Here is an 18,292-nt window from a genome sequence, read left to right on the forward strand (position 1 = left end):
TGGAGTGTACAAGAAATACAGGAATGAATAACAGAAATGTGGATATTTTATTAGCTATCATAAGAAAATCATATACTGACATGAGTATTTGTCAGCCATTATGTCATAGAGAAACCTAGTTTCAGTTTTAAAGCAAACGATTGCATATTATGAAATGAGAGCACACTGAATGAGTCATTTCCATTAAAACTATGAAGTAAAATTGCCTAGCAACCAAGAAAATTAATTCAGAGATTAAAATAAACACTGTGACACTGACAGAGCAACTGCTATTCTACCCCAACAGTCATAAAGACACTTAGAAAAGAGGTGTTTTCTTAATTCTTCTTGACAAATGTAAAACAAACAATTTCATAAAATGATTGATAATGCACAAAGCATAAAAACAAACAGTCAAAGCAATGGCATCAAGCAAATTCAAATAATTATCCTCTTTTACATAACATCATTAAAACAAAAAATATTGAAAGTTTTTCATATTCTGACAATAGCAAACAGATTGCTGTGGAATTTTCTAACATGTTTTCCCACATACAAAGAGAAAATTTGTTTCATTATATTCATTCTATGTAAGTATTCTATATTTTACTACTTACTAGTTTAATTTATTATAGAATTTATGACCATGCCTACCTGGAAAAATTCTGTATCATTATGACCCACTACTACACCTAGTCAAATTATTCTTAATCACACTTCTGTATAGAAGCTTTTAAATTATACAGTTTATCACATTGAGGTTGTTATGGAAAAAAAATGTTAACAGATTAAGCACAGTAAGGATGACTGCAATAATTTAGTTTAATGGCTGCTACGTTATATTGCTTGTTACATCTGGACCATTGTGTAATTCATTGTCCCTGAAGGATCACAAAAAGCCTAGTAAAATTATCCCTTTAGAAATAAAAAAACCACATTCTGTAGCAACATTGAAGTCTATGACCTTGTCAAGATATTAGATTAGAGGAATGATTACAGATCAGCAATTCTGGAGTGCCAGTACTTTCATAGCTCTAGTAGGAGACAGTCCATCTTTCTAACTTGAGGTACAGAGTTTGTACACGGTCAAAAAAAAGATCAGGAATGATGAAGTCAAGAATAACCAAAGGAGAAAAATGATATCCCAGAGGATATCACAAGATTTAGCAACTGCAGCAGCTACATCAAATCCAGTTGAGTCTACACTAAAAGATAATAACAAAAATAAAACAGTATGAGGAATAAATCAAGACAGACAAGCAGGAATAATTGTGTATTATAAGGTAAATCCCCAGGCACAGACATAGCTACTTCTATCAGGAACAAAAAGTGTATTTTAGCTCTTTGGTTGTGTATAATACTAACAAAACAAACACACAGCTAGCTACAGGTACTTTTAAGTCTTGAAATCTGCATATAAAAATCTCTAAATCCAGTTCAGAGGTATTTGAACTGGACTTTAGAAGTCAATACTGTCAATAAATATGTAATAAAGTACGTGTATGCATCTTCTAGAAGGGAATATGACAGGTAATAAAGGAAGGATATCTGCTGGAAGCACAGACAATACAGATGATATAGCCATGAAATAGATCAAATGAAAAAAATATTAATAGCAAAAGTCCCCCATGTGCAAACACATCCATAAAGCAAATAAAAAAGCTCAAATGTCCTTAACAGGTTCCCCTGTGTCTTAAATATTTGATGACTGTACCAGATGGGAAGGGGGGAGAAAAATGTCTTGTCTGAACCACCAGCATAAACACAGCTGACCTAAAAGACCTATTCACCACTGGGTTATAATTATTCCAGTGTTTTCACTAGTGAACAGTGTCCATAAATCTAGAATAATTTTGAGAGATTGAAAGATAACATCTTTGAGAAATGGTAGTCTCCATATGTTGTTGAACAGCTGAAATTAATTTTTACTTTCTGGCCTTTGTGCCACTTGTTATGGGTGTGGTTGTAGCATACGTGTTTTGCTGAACTCTTAGGATAGTCACAGTGATGATCACCTTTTAAATTAGTTTTATCTGTATAATTAAAATGGTATAATAAAACTAGAAGATACACAAACTCTACATATAGCTAAAAATAGTATCTTTTTTCCCTTTAAAATTTTAAACAGCACAGTTTTATGATAAACATGTCAGAAAAAAATGCCTACTGCTACCAGTAGACATTGCCAGAGTCCAGAACCTTCTAATAACAGAAAGCCTTGTAATAGATCCTCAGTTCAGAAGGATTTATTAAATTTACTCCATCTATCCCAAAAAACACAAGCAAATAACCAACATGCTGCTCCAGACCTGCATTCAAAGACCAAAAGTCTCATCTATAGTTTGTTACAAGAGGACAGCACAAAGGATAACACCAGTGTTAGCCCTTGCACTAGCAGGAGACATTTAATAAAAGTAAACTCCTACATAATCTTAGAAAGCAGACCATGACAATGTTGCAGAAAAAAAAAGGTAAAAAGAAGGTCACTAGTAGCCTGCCTTGGGAAAAATTCCATCTGCACAGAAAATTTGATGATCATTTTCGCTTAAGTATGTGAACAAGACACACTAGCAAAATTGTTCAATACCACTACAAAGTCCAGTATACCCTGCCCAGGAGTAAATCCGAATTCTACTAATTCAAAGGAAAACCACAAACAAAAACCCTTAAAAAATAAAGCATTTAAGAAGAAAAAAAAATAATTTTGGAACCTGAAGACAGCGACAGGAGACCCCAAAGCATATTAATCACTGTAATACCACACAAACCAAACAAAAAAAAAACCCCTCAGCTCATAAACAAACTCCATTCGAATTTCCTTCTAGTCTCCTCTCAGGCCCTACTAAATTGCATCATCATATCCTTTCACAGACTTCCTGCCAAAATCCTGACAGCTACATGCAAATTACTCCATGGCATTGGTAGGTCTTGATCTTAGAGACTAGATGTGCTTCCTTTTTGCTTACATTGGTATAAAACCAATGGGATTACTCACAGTGCAGGACATCAAAGATGCGTATTTAAGACTTTGCAGGATCAGAGCCTTGGTCATTGATTTTTCAGATTTTTAAATAACTAATATGTATAATTTTGGAAGTAATCAAGGGCAATATATACACTTACAAGCAAATCCTAGTCGTTACCCAACACTGGTGGGCAGTGTGAATGAAAGGGGTTCTTCATGTTCTACTAGGACTACGAATTTTCCAGCAAAAGGCAAGCATTATGTAGTAAATATAGTCAAGACTAAATAGTAGAGATGTTTTATGGCTCAGAGGAGTAGATGTCAAGCTGATTACGAACACTTGGAAAACAGGATACTGTTTCATTTCAATCTAGTTCAGCCACCTCGTTAAGTAACATGCCAATACCATACTTCACTAGCATGAGAACTGCAAAGAGAATCTGCAACCTACAACTAAGAGGAAAGGTGGAGGAAATCACGGTAATGTTTTTTTATAACGTCAAACGTGTGTGTTGGTCAGAAGTAGTGGTCAACCTCTCAGTAAGAAATTAGAAGGCTGAGAAAGTCTCTGAAGATTATTGTACTGCTATATTGAAGCACCACAACAATTAGGAAAGCATTTTATATATCTAACATACACTATTACATGATAAAGTAAATCACTGTATTTGTGTCATTCAGCTAGAAATGTAAGTTCCTTTTCTATACGGGAGTGGTTTATCAACAAGTCATGAACACCGCCAAACCATGTTAAGTGGGAAGCATTTCACACTAAAGCTACTTAGTTTAAAAATCAATAATACAACATTCAATAATATAATTGAATACTTTCATGACCAACACAGTGGTTAGTAGTCAATGGTCCTTTTTTCAAGGCAATTTCAGACAGTTACTTTCATCCTCGGTTATGCATATTGTGTTACTATTTACAATGACTTATCAACCTACTAAACCCGAGTTCAAGTCTTTATTGGTATTTAACCTTTTTGGAAAACGCTATCCTTCTAAAGTTTATAAGTTCATTCATACCATATACAGAATTGAGAATATTATTTATTGTAACATTATAATTATCAGTAAAAATAAAAATCTGTTTACAGATTAAGGTTTTTCATAATGCCCTAATCCAGCAGGCAAAGAGGTTGAATTCGGGCTCATTGCATCCATTGGCAGCTACTGCATCCTCTTTCTTCTACTACAGCTACCTGACCTGTTTAACATTGTACTCAGGCAGGGCATAGAAGAATTTGTCTGCTCCAAGTGATGGCGGCACCTTCAGCTCAGTTGTTCCCCTCCTCCTCCATTGAAAAAGGAGAATATCAAATGTAAGCATCCCACAGACCAGATCCCAACTCCAAGTCGCACCATGAACATGGCAAATAAATTATTTCCAACTACAAAACGCAGTTGGAAATAACTGCTCATCATAGAGGTCACAGAACAAGCAGGCCAGTAAAGAGCAAGGAGTTGCTGAATATAAATCACCTAGTACATATGACTTGAGGAAACATTATGGTATTTAACTGGCATGACTTCACAGTTAGTTAGGTAACCACAAACACTCCCCAAGCATTCAAGGTACTGAGAGTAACTTTCATTGAAACAGAGTGGAAGATCTTTTGAAGGTCAAAGGTTGTTTGGAGTGAGATGTGTCATAGAAGGGTAAAAGAGATGGGGAACAAACAATGTGGCAGATAGAAGTAGAACATAACAGCATGTATGTATCAGCTTTCTTCTGGAGAGATGTGAATTTGAGCTTTGTACCATCCAAACATAGGGATGAGTACATACTGTGGATAGGTTTTGTCATCTCACCCTGCGATACCAATAAAAACCATGGCATCAGAAACTCAGGAACTACTCCTGTATAAAAATAAGCAAGCCTAAGTTCTTAGCTATGACCAAACATGAACTCACGTGAGAGCTGCAAAGACATATGCCAAGCTCTTCCCATGGTTGTTTTCTAAAGGCTTTTAAACTGATTCAAAGTTATGCCAGGTGCTTACTACTGCATATATCTTAATAGAGTAAAGAAGATTTGGTGGGAAATCAGGGGGTGGGAGGTTTTGATGAACTACATAAAGAAAGCTAAGCTGATTCACCAGTAGTAGAGGGTGTCACTACACTGTAGAACTTCCCACACTGGCTACATCACCTTGCTAAGCAAGGGTATACAGTACCAGCTTCCTTCACCACAGAAAGTAGGCCAACAGGTCAACTGTGATAACTTTTTCATGAATGTGAAGTGATATACTTTCCTTTTCCAACTAAAAGAATCTTTCCTAACTCTCATCACTTTAAGGTAAAACCAGGCCTGCTCCCCCTCTTTCCCTCACCTCTAACTTCAAATAGCTAGAAACTGCCCACAGTTACAATATTGCCATAGTAATATTACAATATTATCATAGTAGCCATGCTGTTTTACTTGTTGGGAAAAAATGTTCCTAAAATTATATATTCACTATTTTAAAAAGATAATCCAAATTTATGCCCCTAAAAACTTCTTATAAAACTTGTCAAATATTCTTTTAACTCTAATATTGTCTTCCACCATGGTTTAGTGGTGGAGTGCTGGGCTTATGGTTGGACCCAATGATTTCAGAGGTCCATTCCAACGTAAACAGTTCTATGATTCCCCTATTTCCCTATCAGTTTCAAACTTCAGAAGCCCTCTGAAAGTCTTTCCAACTATATTGCTTACTACTTTCTTCTTTTCATCACACTACCTCTTTTGAATGTCTATCAGCACAATCATCAGTCATCTCTACTTTTTTCCCATTGTGTCTCAATGCAGAGCAATCCCTGCAAATCCCTGCTATCACTGTGCTACTATACTCTCTTCCTTCAAATTCCTCCTTAATGTCCAATTTTACCTGTATAAAGTCATTGTGCTGCAATCTGAGAAGTAGGATGTAACCAGCTATGACTTAATTAATAAACATGCAGCACTTGTCATCTTATATTACATGTTCCCAGAAGAAATTGAAAAATGTTGCAGAATTTAATTTCCAAGCCTTCCAGGTGCTAAAAAGAAAGTGCTTCCACAGAAAATTGAAGAGTAGGATAGAAATCAATCACAAAGAGCTTTTTTTTTCAGGAAGAGGAATAAAAATAAAACACACTCTTGGGGTAAAAATAGGAAGATACTGACGAGTGAGGGAAGAAAAATAGTATATTTTCCTCCTAGTTTGTTTACATTCTGTAGTAGCACCTCTCCTCAAAGCTCATATACCAAAAGTGCAGCAAATGCATCTTTTGTTGAAGTCTAGTTTTATACCAGAACTGCAGCAAATTAACTGCTCTCCTCATGCCATTATTAAAAAGACAAAATTTTGTTAAAATTTATTCAAAATTTATTGTGATATTCCTTTGATGTATAGTTTTATTGTTATTGCTATTGGGAAAAAAATGAAACTTTCACTATGTGAATCAAATAAAAAATCTTCGGAAACTGTCCAACTGCAAATTATAACCGTAAAGAGAAGAATAAAGCTTGCATTGAGTAGCAGTTGTATTTTAGAATCTGTTATTTGAAAAAATGTTGTCCCAGATGGTTGCAGTAGAAATTTTGGGAGGAGTACTGAACTCCTACGTGATAACTAGTACGAAGGAGGTGAAAGTTTTAGAGGAAAAAAAGAATACAAAATTTAGCCTTCTTGAGACAGTACATTGAGGCCTAAGAATTGTTATGGACAAGCTGAGAATACTTGAGCCATTTTTTTTTGTGACAGTGCTGTTCTTTCATAAGGCCCTAGAGCACATGTACAGAAAAATTTACAGTTTTGTTAATTTCTATTTGGTATATATTTCTGACCTTCACAATTTTGACGCTCTGAGTTTGGTCTCTCTCCAACTGAGAAAATGACAAGACTTGTTCCTTATGCAGTGGAACTGAAGCTTCTATAACTCCCCACTCCCCAACCAAAAGATTTGTGACAACACATCAATTTGAGACTTGCTGTCCTGTCTCAGAAATCAGCCATGTGATAAGATATCAACAGGAACTATGCATTTTAGTTGCTTGAATTTGCTGAAAATTATTCTAAACAGAATTGTTCAAACAGAATATGAACTGAAAAAATGTTTATAAGATCAATATTCCCCTTTGCCTTTTTACATTCTGATTTTCAAAGGCTATCAGATGCTTATATTCTTTATAGGGTTTATAAAATCATTAACAGTGTCTACAATCTGAGGCAGGATAGACCAAAAATGTGTACTTTTTAATTTTTGTATTTTCCACTTAATCCATTGTATAAAACTACTAGGAGGTAAAAGCATATTATCACCTGCCTATATAGGGAGAATTAATAGTGCCCTCCCCAAAGCTTCGTTCGCAAAGCCTAGCCATGAATAGCTAAAAACTATTGTATCAAGAAAACAAACATCATTGTTATGTGAGGCCAGCAGCATTCCATCCATTCTTCCATCTTGAATTTTAGTGCAGTGGTAGGCAACTCAAAACAGGTAACAAAGTCACATTGCTAAATTTTTTAGAGTACTTATCAGAAATTAATTCATAGTCACAATCTAAAATTAATAGTTTTCAGATATTAAGTATAACAGTCCCTCAATCATTCTCCATAAGGAGCCTAAGATCTAAGCTGACTCAAATTTAATTTTGTTGAATATACAGTATTGTACTGTCCTTACTAAAAAAATGCTTATTTTTTCAGAGTAATAAGAAAACCAGAGTAGCCCTTTTTCCCCAAAGGTGAGCCTTTACTTTCACAAAGGGTAGAAAAAGTTTTTTATAAAATCATATTGCTATGTTGACACAGTATATTTTCAAAAATTATCATTAATTTAAAATACATTCAACACCTTTTTTCCTGGGAAATTACATCTGTTATAAAAAATCTTTTTGATATAGCTTATTTATGAAATTGACATCCAAGTCTCAAAATTACCATGAAGACTTAAATTTTCACACATTGAATTGAGGATTCCATCTGCCTTAGGGCAGTTGGAATACTTTCTGCCCTGTAAGAGTGTATATAAAATTTCAATTAGGTCCTATTAATGCTGGATTTTCATGCCTAGGACTAGTATAATGTTAAGCCTGTAAGAAATACAAAGTTTTCTAGCGTTAACAGAGACACTTCAATGTTAAAGATTAAATAAGCAAGCAAGACTAAATTTATTTACATCATTATCTATGAATAAAAGCCTAATGTATTGAATAATAACATATTCAAATTCCAGCTCTCCAACTCACTGCTCCTAATGTAAGAATATTAAGTAAGGTAGCCTGTAGTTACTACATAAAGGAGAATAACTCTTACAGTATTAAAACAATTAAGTTCAAATTCATATTGAATGTTATTGCATTTTTCTTTAATAAACCATATTGATTAACTACTAAGGAGAAATACAGAGAGATACTTCACCAGATGCTAAAATTTACTTCCATATTTAACATTGATTAATAAGGAAAATTATTTACTCTGTTAGGGACTTTGTAATTAAGTGAGTGAATATTTTATCTGATGCTCTTATAACACACACACTTTTAAAAACAGGCAACAATAAACGTGACGAAAGTTAAGATCATTCTACTCTGCAGCAACTTGCAAAAATCCAATGTGACCACAAGCTTAGGAACCAAGCCAACAGTTGAAAATATATTCCCAAAGTAAATAAAGATTGACATCTGCCCACAATGTTTTCTTTAAGAATCAACCATTAAAAATCCATGTTTTGTATGAAGAATATCAGCCAGCAAATGTCTGCAACTTCCTACTTAAAAGGCCAAATTTAAAAACCATTTCCAACTTGTTCATGAAACTGATTGCACTTCAGAGGTCCTATAAGACTAGACATAATACTAACAATATAAAAGGATCTTACTGAAGATAATATAAAAAGGATCTAACTGAAGATACAAGCATGGCCTACACTTAGTGTGACATATACATTAAAGAAAGAAAAATAACTTCTCTGCTTTATTTACAAGTGTAGTCACCAAACAAAATCAAAGTGCAAAATATTGATATTTTCTCATTTTTATTTTAACCAACTTTGTGGCAACAGTCAAAAGAGAAACTGGACAACTCTTCTCTCTTAGAAGTAAATAAAAATATTTAGAAGACTAACTTACAAAGGATGCCAGCAGTGTTTTGACTATTTGGCTGTTAGTTTATTTCTTAATATGAAAAAAAAACACATCACTTTCATCTAGTCTATAGAATTCTACTAGTCAGAGTCTGCCATTTTCCAAAAAGTAAGAGGAAATAATTCAACCTATCATGGCTGAAGAAGCAGGGGCTGTGTGTACATAGTAGTGATAGCATCCTAAACTCCTTATGATTTTCTTCCAAAATTCTGCTTAAAGCTCTCCTTTAATGGCATGCTGTGGTACAAATGAAAAAGATCTGATAACAGGCTGCAGATCCACTTATATCACTAATGCAGACTAAATACCAAGTCATTATTTATTTTCTGGCATTCAACCATTTCTTGTCACAGATAATACTACACAGTTTTTTGCTATCTATCAGTGGAACCTTATCTGTGTTTGTTAGGTTTACTACAGCCAAGAGAGCTAAAGTAAAATTAGTTTCTTCCTCATGTTTACTGCTGTACAAACACAGATGCTCCATCTATTCCCAAGAGTTTGTTTTATAAAGGAATCCAAACTACAAAATGAAGTTATGTATGAATTATTAAAAAAGCAAATTTATTTTCAACTTAGTGCAAGTGGTATGACTTACTATGCTGCAGAATGTTTCTTTTTTCTGAAACAGATTAAGAGGTGAGAGTAATCCTTAATTTCTCTGTACCAAGTCCCTTACAATTCAAAAAATTACAGTGCCTGCCCTCTGAAAAGTTCTCTGTGGAGATGAATGGGTGGATAACTGAGGCTGGGAACATCATTTCAATCTTAGTGTTCTCAGAGAGGGAAGACCTGAAGTGCAAGAACTGGACCTATAACTTTTTCCACATAGCAAAGCTAAGAGTTTGACATCACTGTCTTTCAAACACTGGCAGTTGAGACCTACCACTGCCACATGCAAATTTATGCATGAAGTTTTCAAAATTAGCATGCATCCCTAAAGACATCAGTGAAACTTCTGCTTCTAAGTGGAGCTGATATTTTTTGAAAAATAAACCAGTCAAATCCATTGCAGGCTTTTGTTATCACGAGTTTTCCAGACAGCGAATTTGCAATCAAAAGTCTTAGTATGTTACCAGTCTAGGCATGTAGCATAATGCCAGTGTCATGGAATATTTGGAACGTGTTGATATTTCTGAGATGTTTTGAATTTGTACTTCATTAGAATATGTTTTAGGGTTCATATACCTTACATTTTAGCCAGATTTCCTATATTCTTTCAGTTCTTAGACAGCTACAAACAGCTGCATAGCAAACACCTTTGAAACATTCTCCCCAGCCTATACTGGCTTCCTAGCAAAGGAAATGTGGTATCAAGGAGAAAAAAAAAAAGGGGGTTGGGGGGGGCACAACAAGTCTTCTAATACTTTAAAACAGGAAATGTATGAATACAAAGTATTCTTTTTTTTAATGTTTACATCTTTACCCATGAGAACTGCTGGACAACAGCATTATCTCAATTTACCATATTAAGGGTACTAATGCCAGTATGAAAACACACTTTCTGAGGCCAGTAAAAAGAAAATGAGGAGAGGGGGAGATGTCCATTACTTTGAACTATACAGTGTCTAGTAATTAAATATTTTCAGAGAAAAAGAAAAAAGGAATATATTTCCCTAATGACAATTTTCCAAGATACAGACATAAAGAAATCATAATTCTTAAATATTAGAATGTTGAGAGACTGTGACAGAAGGTAATTATTTGGAACCAATATGGTAAGAATTATGTTTGCACTTAATAAAATCTTATTGCATAAAATTCTCAAAAATAATAAGACTTCCAAATCTGCTAGAGCTATCTTGATTGTATTTATGAAATGCATCACTATGAAATTATTCATTTCCATCATGGCTGCTAGCAAGACGTAATGCTGTTCAGTGGGAGGTTCAAAGCATCTGCTATGAAAAGCGCAAGAGTTGATAAGCAGTGACAATTTATACTCCCATTGATTTTGTAGAAAGCAGAGGAAAAAAAGAAAGAAACATTTCTACTCAAGATTGCAGGAGGATGAAAATCAGAATATATGAATTACAATTACAGTTGCTGAAACACTGCAATTAGAAAAAATAGTCCAGATGATCCATTAAATGCATCATAGATAGATCATGCTAAATAAAAGCAGAAAAAACAGGAACTATTAAAGAGAAGTATCGAGTCATACTAGTACTGGTCAATATTTTTCAAGTGCAAAGTGCAAAACTTAAAGAGATCCCTGATTTCATAATCATCCCTATACTTCCCTATCATCCCAACATCTGCATTCAAGCACCCCCAAAAATTCAAAACTGAAAATATTTTTTAATTTCCCTTCTGAATAGCAAATTTTCTTTAAACATTAACTACGTTTTAAAAGTTGTCATAACCCAAAGAGGGAACATGACATCTTGACATGACAGGTTCACAGGTATGGTCACAGAAACTAAGCAGCATCCCCCTCCACACCAATAAGGAAAAATACATGTGATTTGTGAGGTCTTAACATTCTCCTGCCACTGTCTGTGATGACAGCTGCATACTGCTAAAGGAAAAAAAGGCTGAACACATGGCATTGCAAATGGGGGGTGGGAGGTAAGTAGCGTTAGCTGTTGTAATCACACTATTAATCACACCATTTTGAGTGGCTATTGGTCATTCAAATGCTTATCATATGAACAATGAGGACTCAATTTATCAATAACAACATGTTCTTTTAATATACAAAAATTATTTTTTTTCTCTTTTTTTCTATCTCTAATAAGAACTTAAGCATCTTGAATTTCTCACTGTTTTTTCAAGCAACATCTTTTGGTAACAATAACATATTTTGATTCATTGGTCATATAGTTCAATTCACTTGTTTCTTGTTTTAGGAAGGAGAACGCATTTCAGACTTTTTTAAAAAAAGCATGTCTTCAATTTCTAAGTGTAAAACACCCTAAATTATTTGAATAATTGTAAAAGTATTGATTTTACCTTCAGAAAAAAAAAAAAAACAGGAAAAGAAAACCGAAAAACTGAACAGTCTTGTACTTTCCTGTTCTTTCTGTCATTTGCAAATAATAAAATTCAAATGAGGAAACTGCTGTAATCACCAAAGAGACACTAATCTATTTATCTATAAACATACATATGTATACACACAGAGGGGGCACATAGATCCTCTTTTAATGTTCTTGTCACTATCTACTGTGCATCTAGATCAAGTCAAGACCATAAGCAATTCAAAGCTGCATTCTGCCTAAATGGGTCACTTATAATGAGAAAGCACGACATTTACATGTAGGAAGCAGATTGATCAGGGAGCAGAAAAACAGAATATGGCATCATTGCAGAAAAATATGCCTTTACAGGCAATTTATATTACATTATTTGGTGAGTTCCTATATCCTCCTCAAAAGTGGAAGTGAATTCAAAATAAATGTAAAAGTATAAAAATTTGATATGAAAAATATTCACTAGGATTACCCTTTGTGCTTGCAGTAAAGTAAAATGAAAAAAACATTGGTTCCTTTCACTACTGTCATGTCGCTTGCACAGAATGACACTTAAATGAAAAGACTGAAAACACTGTATGTATCAAAGATCCATACCTTAAAAAATAGACCACAATCACTTTAAATTGCATCTTTAAGTGCTAACACATCCCATAACATTCAGTTATTTTCAACTTGACCAGAAGCTGTGGAACAGAAATGCTCTCAATATGCTGTGTACCTCTTGCTAAAGCAATTTCAGCTGCAAACTGCAAAATTCATTTCTGCAAAATGCAAATCTGTGCAATGAAAATATTAGAACTATAGCAAGGCTGCTTCAACACATTGCAAAACCAAAGTGGAAAAAAGACAGAGGGAAATTTCAATACTGCTTAAATATGTACAAAATATACTCCATGTCTTTGTTCAGCCTAGATTCTCATTCAAGGTGTAAATACCGGTTACATTGTTAGATATCCAACTGCAACTGGCTCCAAATATTGTGTGAGTAGCTCTCTCATAGTTCACACTAGACTCCCTTGACCCAGCTAGACAAGCGTGAAAACATGAAATAAATGAAGGTTAACAAAGACTGGTCTGGGAAGCAGGCTGCATTAAATGCCTGCAATGTTATTAGTATACATGCAAAATTTGCTACTTAGATTCTTTTAATACTAGATATCAGATGATAGTCCCTATATTAAAGCTAGGTGCTATTGCAGAGAGACAAATGAAGTAAATGATATGAAAAAAATATATCTTTCTCCATCTGTCACATACGGATATTCCCTAACCTTGCAGCATGCTGCTAAAGCAAATAAGGAACGGCAAAATAATTATCTCCATGCAAAGAAAAAGCAAATTTAACACAATACCTTTCTGTGTTTGTCCCTCTTCCATATTCTCTTCCATGGCTACCTTTCTTCGCTAGAAACAGCTACAGAGAATTATCAAAAGCTTCAGTCAGATGTAGGAAAAAGTGTGGATTTTTTTTTCCCTGGGAAGCTCCAACAGCAGAGGCTTAGGCAAGTCCTCAGAGCTTAGCTAAGGCTCCCTCACTCTCCTTGTTTGCTTGGAGACAGGCTGTCAAGTGTAATTTCATTCAAATTACTCTTCCGTGAAGATTATCAATTTTTCTTCTCAAAGATGCCCATTGTGTACCACTGTAAGCAGGTATTCAAATGAACAGCCTGTGAATTTTGGGGGGAAATTTGGTCTGAGCCTTTATGGCAATGACACTGATTCATAAGCCTCACTTTGCATATAAAATGGAGTAAAGAAATTGAGATTTGTATTGAAATCTGTGTTTTAAATTGAAAACAGGCTGTACTGAAAACAGATGGAGGGGTGTCCTTCTAACGGGAAGCAGACCACCAACCCATTATTCCCCCTATTTGCTACTGAAGTGGGAAAGCCCAAATGCCTGTGGGTTCTTTATGCTGTATTACTTGTCTTTCTCTCTCTCTCTCTCTCTCTCTCTCTCTTTCTCTCTCTCTCAATCTCCCCCCACCCCCGCCTCTCCCCTCCTCCTGTATCAGCACATTTAAGAATAATATGACTCTTCATTTCCCTTCTTCTCCTATATCTGTATCATCTAGAACTAGCAACAAATATACACTGTTACCCTTACAATATTCTAAAAAACATGATTATAACAATACCATTTTGTATGTGTGTATGTGTCTACACACACATACAAGCACAATTTAACATATGACATTAATCACTGCAAATTATATGCACCCTACACATTATCTGTCAATGTCACAGTAAACAGGAATTTAGAGGCAGTTCAGTGGTTTAAAACAGTACTTGCATCAATTCTTTTTCTGATTTTTAATATCTCAAATTAGCTGTACTCTTCAAATCTCTACTAAAATAACTGGATCTTGTTAAAATGGTGAAGCACTACACGTGCATATGTACGTGAGGAAGGATGCACAAACACATATACTGTTAGGAATTTGCTCAGGAAAAGCATAGATTAAATACACTGTGAGGGCACCTACTAATTTGGGGAGCTCTGCAGTCTGATTTGGAATGCAAATTGGACGCTGCAGTCTAGCAATAAATTAGCATTTTTGTACCTTAGTCTACAGAGTAATATATCATTATTTAAGGACCTTCATTATTTCAGCAAAAGTGGAATTAGAACACATGTCCAATTTTCTTTACCACTTTAATTTCTCGTCCTTCTGAGGGAAGTCACTAAAACTTAAACAAAACTAAAAACTACTATGACTGAAAATTCACATTTACATATAAATGATAAATAGCTCATCCATTTACTTTATGCTATATAAATACATTGACTTGGTGCTGTCTTCTGAGTCAGAAAAAAAAGAAAGAAAAAAGATGTTGGTTGGTTGGTTGGTTGTTCTTTTTCTCAGCTTTGGCAGGTTTTTTTGGTGGTGGGGGGCTTTTGTTGATGTTGGGGGTTTTTTTACACTATTTGCATATAAATCTGTTCACATGCAGTTCACATAAGAATAATTTTTATATATGAAGTTAAATGTATACATATATATATAATTAAATAACTGAATTAATATTTATAACCTAACACATTTCCTACCCTTTTTTTTTTCCTTTTTAATTCAACTTTCTGGGGCTCCATTTTCTGGAATAACTGAAGAAAAAAAAAATCAGCTTTTTTAGTTCTCAAATCTAATTGATCATTTCAAAATCAACACATTGAGAAGGTCTATACACATGGAAGTGCTGCAACACCGTAGCATCTAAGTGTCTTCCATCTTTCTAGGAATTATTCTTTTAGTCAGTCTTTTTAAGAAAGGCATATTTCATTTAAAACAGGACATCTCCTGTGTAAGTCTCTCCTGCTATTCTTTCTTTTCAAAATATTTTCTTACACAAGTATTCATGAATCTTCATATTTTAAAAAGGGTCTTGCAAATATTTTACCTAGGGTGGCAAATTGCTTCTAGGGTGCAAAGCTGTGTTTCTTGATAGCACCAAATATTTGAGACATCCAACATCATCAACATTGATGTTTGCAGCAATGGAATCTATAGGTTGCTGATGAAACCAAATGACTTTGTTTCTTGAAACAATCATATAACCTTTGTTTCAAATATAAAAAGAATCAAAAAAAAGAAAAAAGGCTGGAAAGAGAAAACTGGGAGAGGTTACAACAAAGATGGTACAATCATGAGTGACATAAAACAGCTGAATAAGAAACAACTTGTTCAATAAAGGGAGAAGACTGCAAAGAAAGTAGAAGAAAACTGGGGCATATTACACAATGTGTAGTTAAGTTGTGGAAACTTGTTGCGGCATGGTGTTGTAGATGGAGAAGAAATCCCAAAAGAACAGGGAGAATCTGAATCACAAAGATTCATGGATATGGAGTTGCACATCTGGATCAGATCCCTGAGTTGCAAATTACTGGACAGTAGAGGAATATTTTGTGAAAAAGTTTTAGCCATTTCTTACACGACTTTGAAGGCAGCCTGCTTCTGTGCACAAATATGAGATGTTGAGCTGAATGAATCCTTGATCTAGTTCCCACTATCGTCATTTTCACCTCGGGTTCACACACACCTTAATTTTAATTATAGGATTTTAAACTTCCTAAAATGCCTACACTCAAATGTCAGAGGTTAAGATGAAATCCCTGTAACTGATGAAGCAAAGCATAAGCATTGCCAAATAATGGCTTTAAGTTTCCCCTCCACCTCTTCAATAATCCATTATTCTTTGTAAATATTATTGTCATGAAGGTAATAACAGCTCCTCCTGTTAAACAGCAACTCCTCCAGATCATGGAAGTGTCAAAGCTCCTTCTTACAAGAACTCTGCTTAGTTTCAGGTGCTATTAACTGGTCATCCACAGAGCTTGTGTGAGTGTGAGCAACATAGAGAGTGGGAAAGAGATTTCATGTCAGTTTCCTTCATATTTAACTGCATTTTATTACCAAGTTAAGACTGAAACAGAAATCTGCCTCCTAGATGTTTCTTTAAAAACTGTTCCAAGGATCTTTCAAGATGAAATTATGAATAATGTTATTCCTAAACCCAGAGAATAGAAAAGCTCTGCAAACTTTAAGCAGAGTAACAAACAAAACCAGAAAATGCCAACTTCATGTGACTTTCTAAGCAGCAACCATAGAGGCTTGCTTTCTTCAGCATACTAGGAAACATATTTACCACCAGTGATACATGAACTACTTTAAGGCGGTATCCAGAAACTATGCAAGCTGCTAATCTTGTCTTCCTGGGCACAGTTCTAGCACAGAAGGAAGCTATCTTGGTAGGAACTACATACAACTGCCTAAAATTCCTTTTTAATGTGAGATAAGATTATTGGTGCGAGTGACCATTGGAAACCATGCCAATTGTAAATGACAAGGCAAGGCAGAACATCCAACCTATAAGGAGACTAAATAAACAGTTAATCAAGAGAATAATTGGAAGATGATGACATTAACAGATCCCCCGGTGTCCATTATGATATTATGAAATGTAGCAGAGCACTTACAACTTTGTGACAAGACACATGACTTTTACTCTGAGTTTTGTATGGCCTTCAAAGTAGTTTACCATTCCACCCTTCAATCCTAATGATATTCATAATGCTGTGGTGCAATGATGTCTTGATCATGAAAACATAATGATCTTGATTATGAAAACACAATTTAAAAGCACAAAATTATATTGCTAATACTACTACCTCAATAACTGAGAAAGGAAAATCAAAAGCTGGCTCAGATGACTTCAACAATGTTGTCTATGACTGCAGGAAGACGTTGTGGTGGATGTGGAGAATGAAGTAATACCTGTTCTTTGTGCTCCAAGGGAATTCACTTTGGACTAATGCCATTCAGGTCCCACGGACGAACTGCCCTTTAGGGGTTGGAGAGGTGTAAGGTGCACTCCTAGAAATCATGTTCTGGCAGCATTATATGATAAATATAATGAATATTTAAGAACATTTAAGAAAACTTATAAGAAAATATAAGAACAATTTATGTTCTTAGAGCATATTCTGTGATGCAAACCAAAATACAGCAGGTGAGGAACACTAGCTCCTATACTTTGGAAGTTCACTTCTAAACTCACCTAAACAGTAATATAGATGCACATGTAGTAATTATTTTAGAAAAATTAGGCAGCAGATTTTGGAAATCTGGGAAATGCTCACATAAAAATTAAAATTGATGCTCAAATTTTATATTTAGACTGCTCCAAAATTAATAATTATATTATATATTCAAAATAGAAATATAACTATAAAATAATGGTACATCATGTTTCACCTTTGGAACACCCCAACAGAGGGTGGTTGGAGAAGCTTTAAGATTTCAAAAATGGGTCTAATTGACTACTCTGGGATGTGTATTTCCTATTTACAGCTTCATGAGATACTTACAAAAAATAAACAACAACACATGGTCCAGAATTTAACTCATAGACGGCCATTTACACAAGTGTCCAGGGGAATCTGGAGAGGTTCCAGCTGACTGGAAGCTGGTGAATGTTGTCCCAGGTTTCAAGAAGGGCAAGAAGGATGACCCTGGAAACTACAGGACTGTCAGTCTCACTTCAGTGCCTGGTAGAGTTATGGAGAAGATTATTCTGCGAGGTATTGAAAAACACCTGAAAGACAACACAGTCATTGGTCACAGCCAGCACGACTCCATGAGAGGAAAGTCCTTCTTATCAAACCTGATTCCCTTTTCTGACAAGATAACCCACCTAATAAATCAAGGGAAGCAAGTGGATGTAATCATTTCGAGTTTCAGTAAAGTTTTGATACTG

General features: G+C 34.8%; 1 protein-coding gene across 1 annotated transcript in view; it reads right to left on the reverse strand.

Moving 5' to 3' along the window:
- GPM6A (glycoprotein M6A) overlaps positions 1-14,020 on the reverse strand; it is a 118,875-nt gene extending 104,855 nt beyond the window's left edge. Inside the window, exon 1 of the mRNA XM_064652523.1 lies at positions 13,390-14,020. Coding sequence (XP_064508593.1) covers positions 13,390-13,426 — 37 coding nt within the window. The 5' untranslated portion in view covers positions 13,427-14,020. The remainder of the gene's footprint in view (positions 1-13,389) is intronic.
- Positions 14,021-18,292: the final 4,272 nt, after the last annotated feature.

Source organism: Pseudopipra pipra, chromosome 4 (assembly GCF_036250125.1).
Source record: "Pseudopipra pipra isolate bDixPip1 chromosome 4, bDixPip1.hap1, whole genome shotgun sequence".
In the NCBI taxonomy this organism is placed as follows: Eukaryota; Metazoa; Chordata; class Aves; order Passeriformes; family Pipridae; genus Pseudopipra; species Pseudopipra pipra.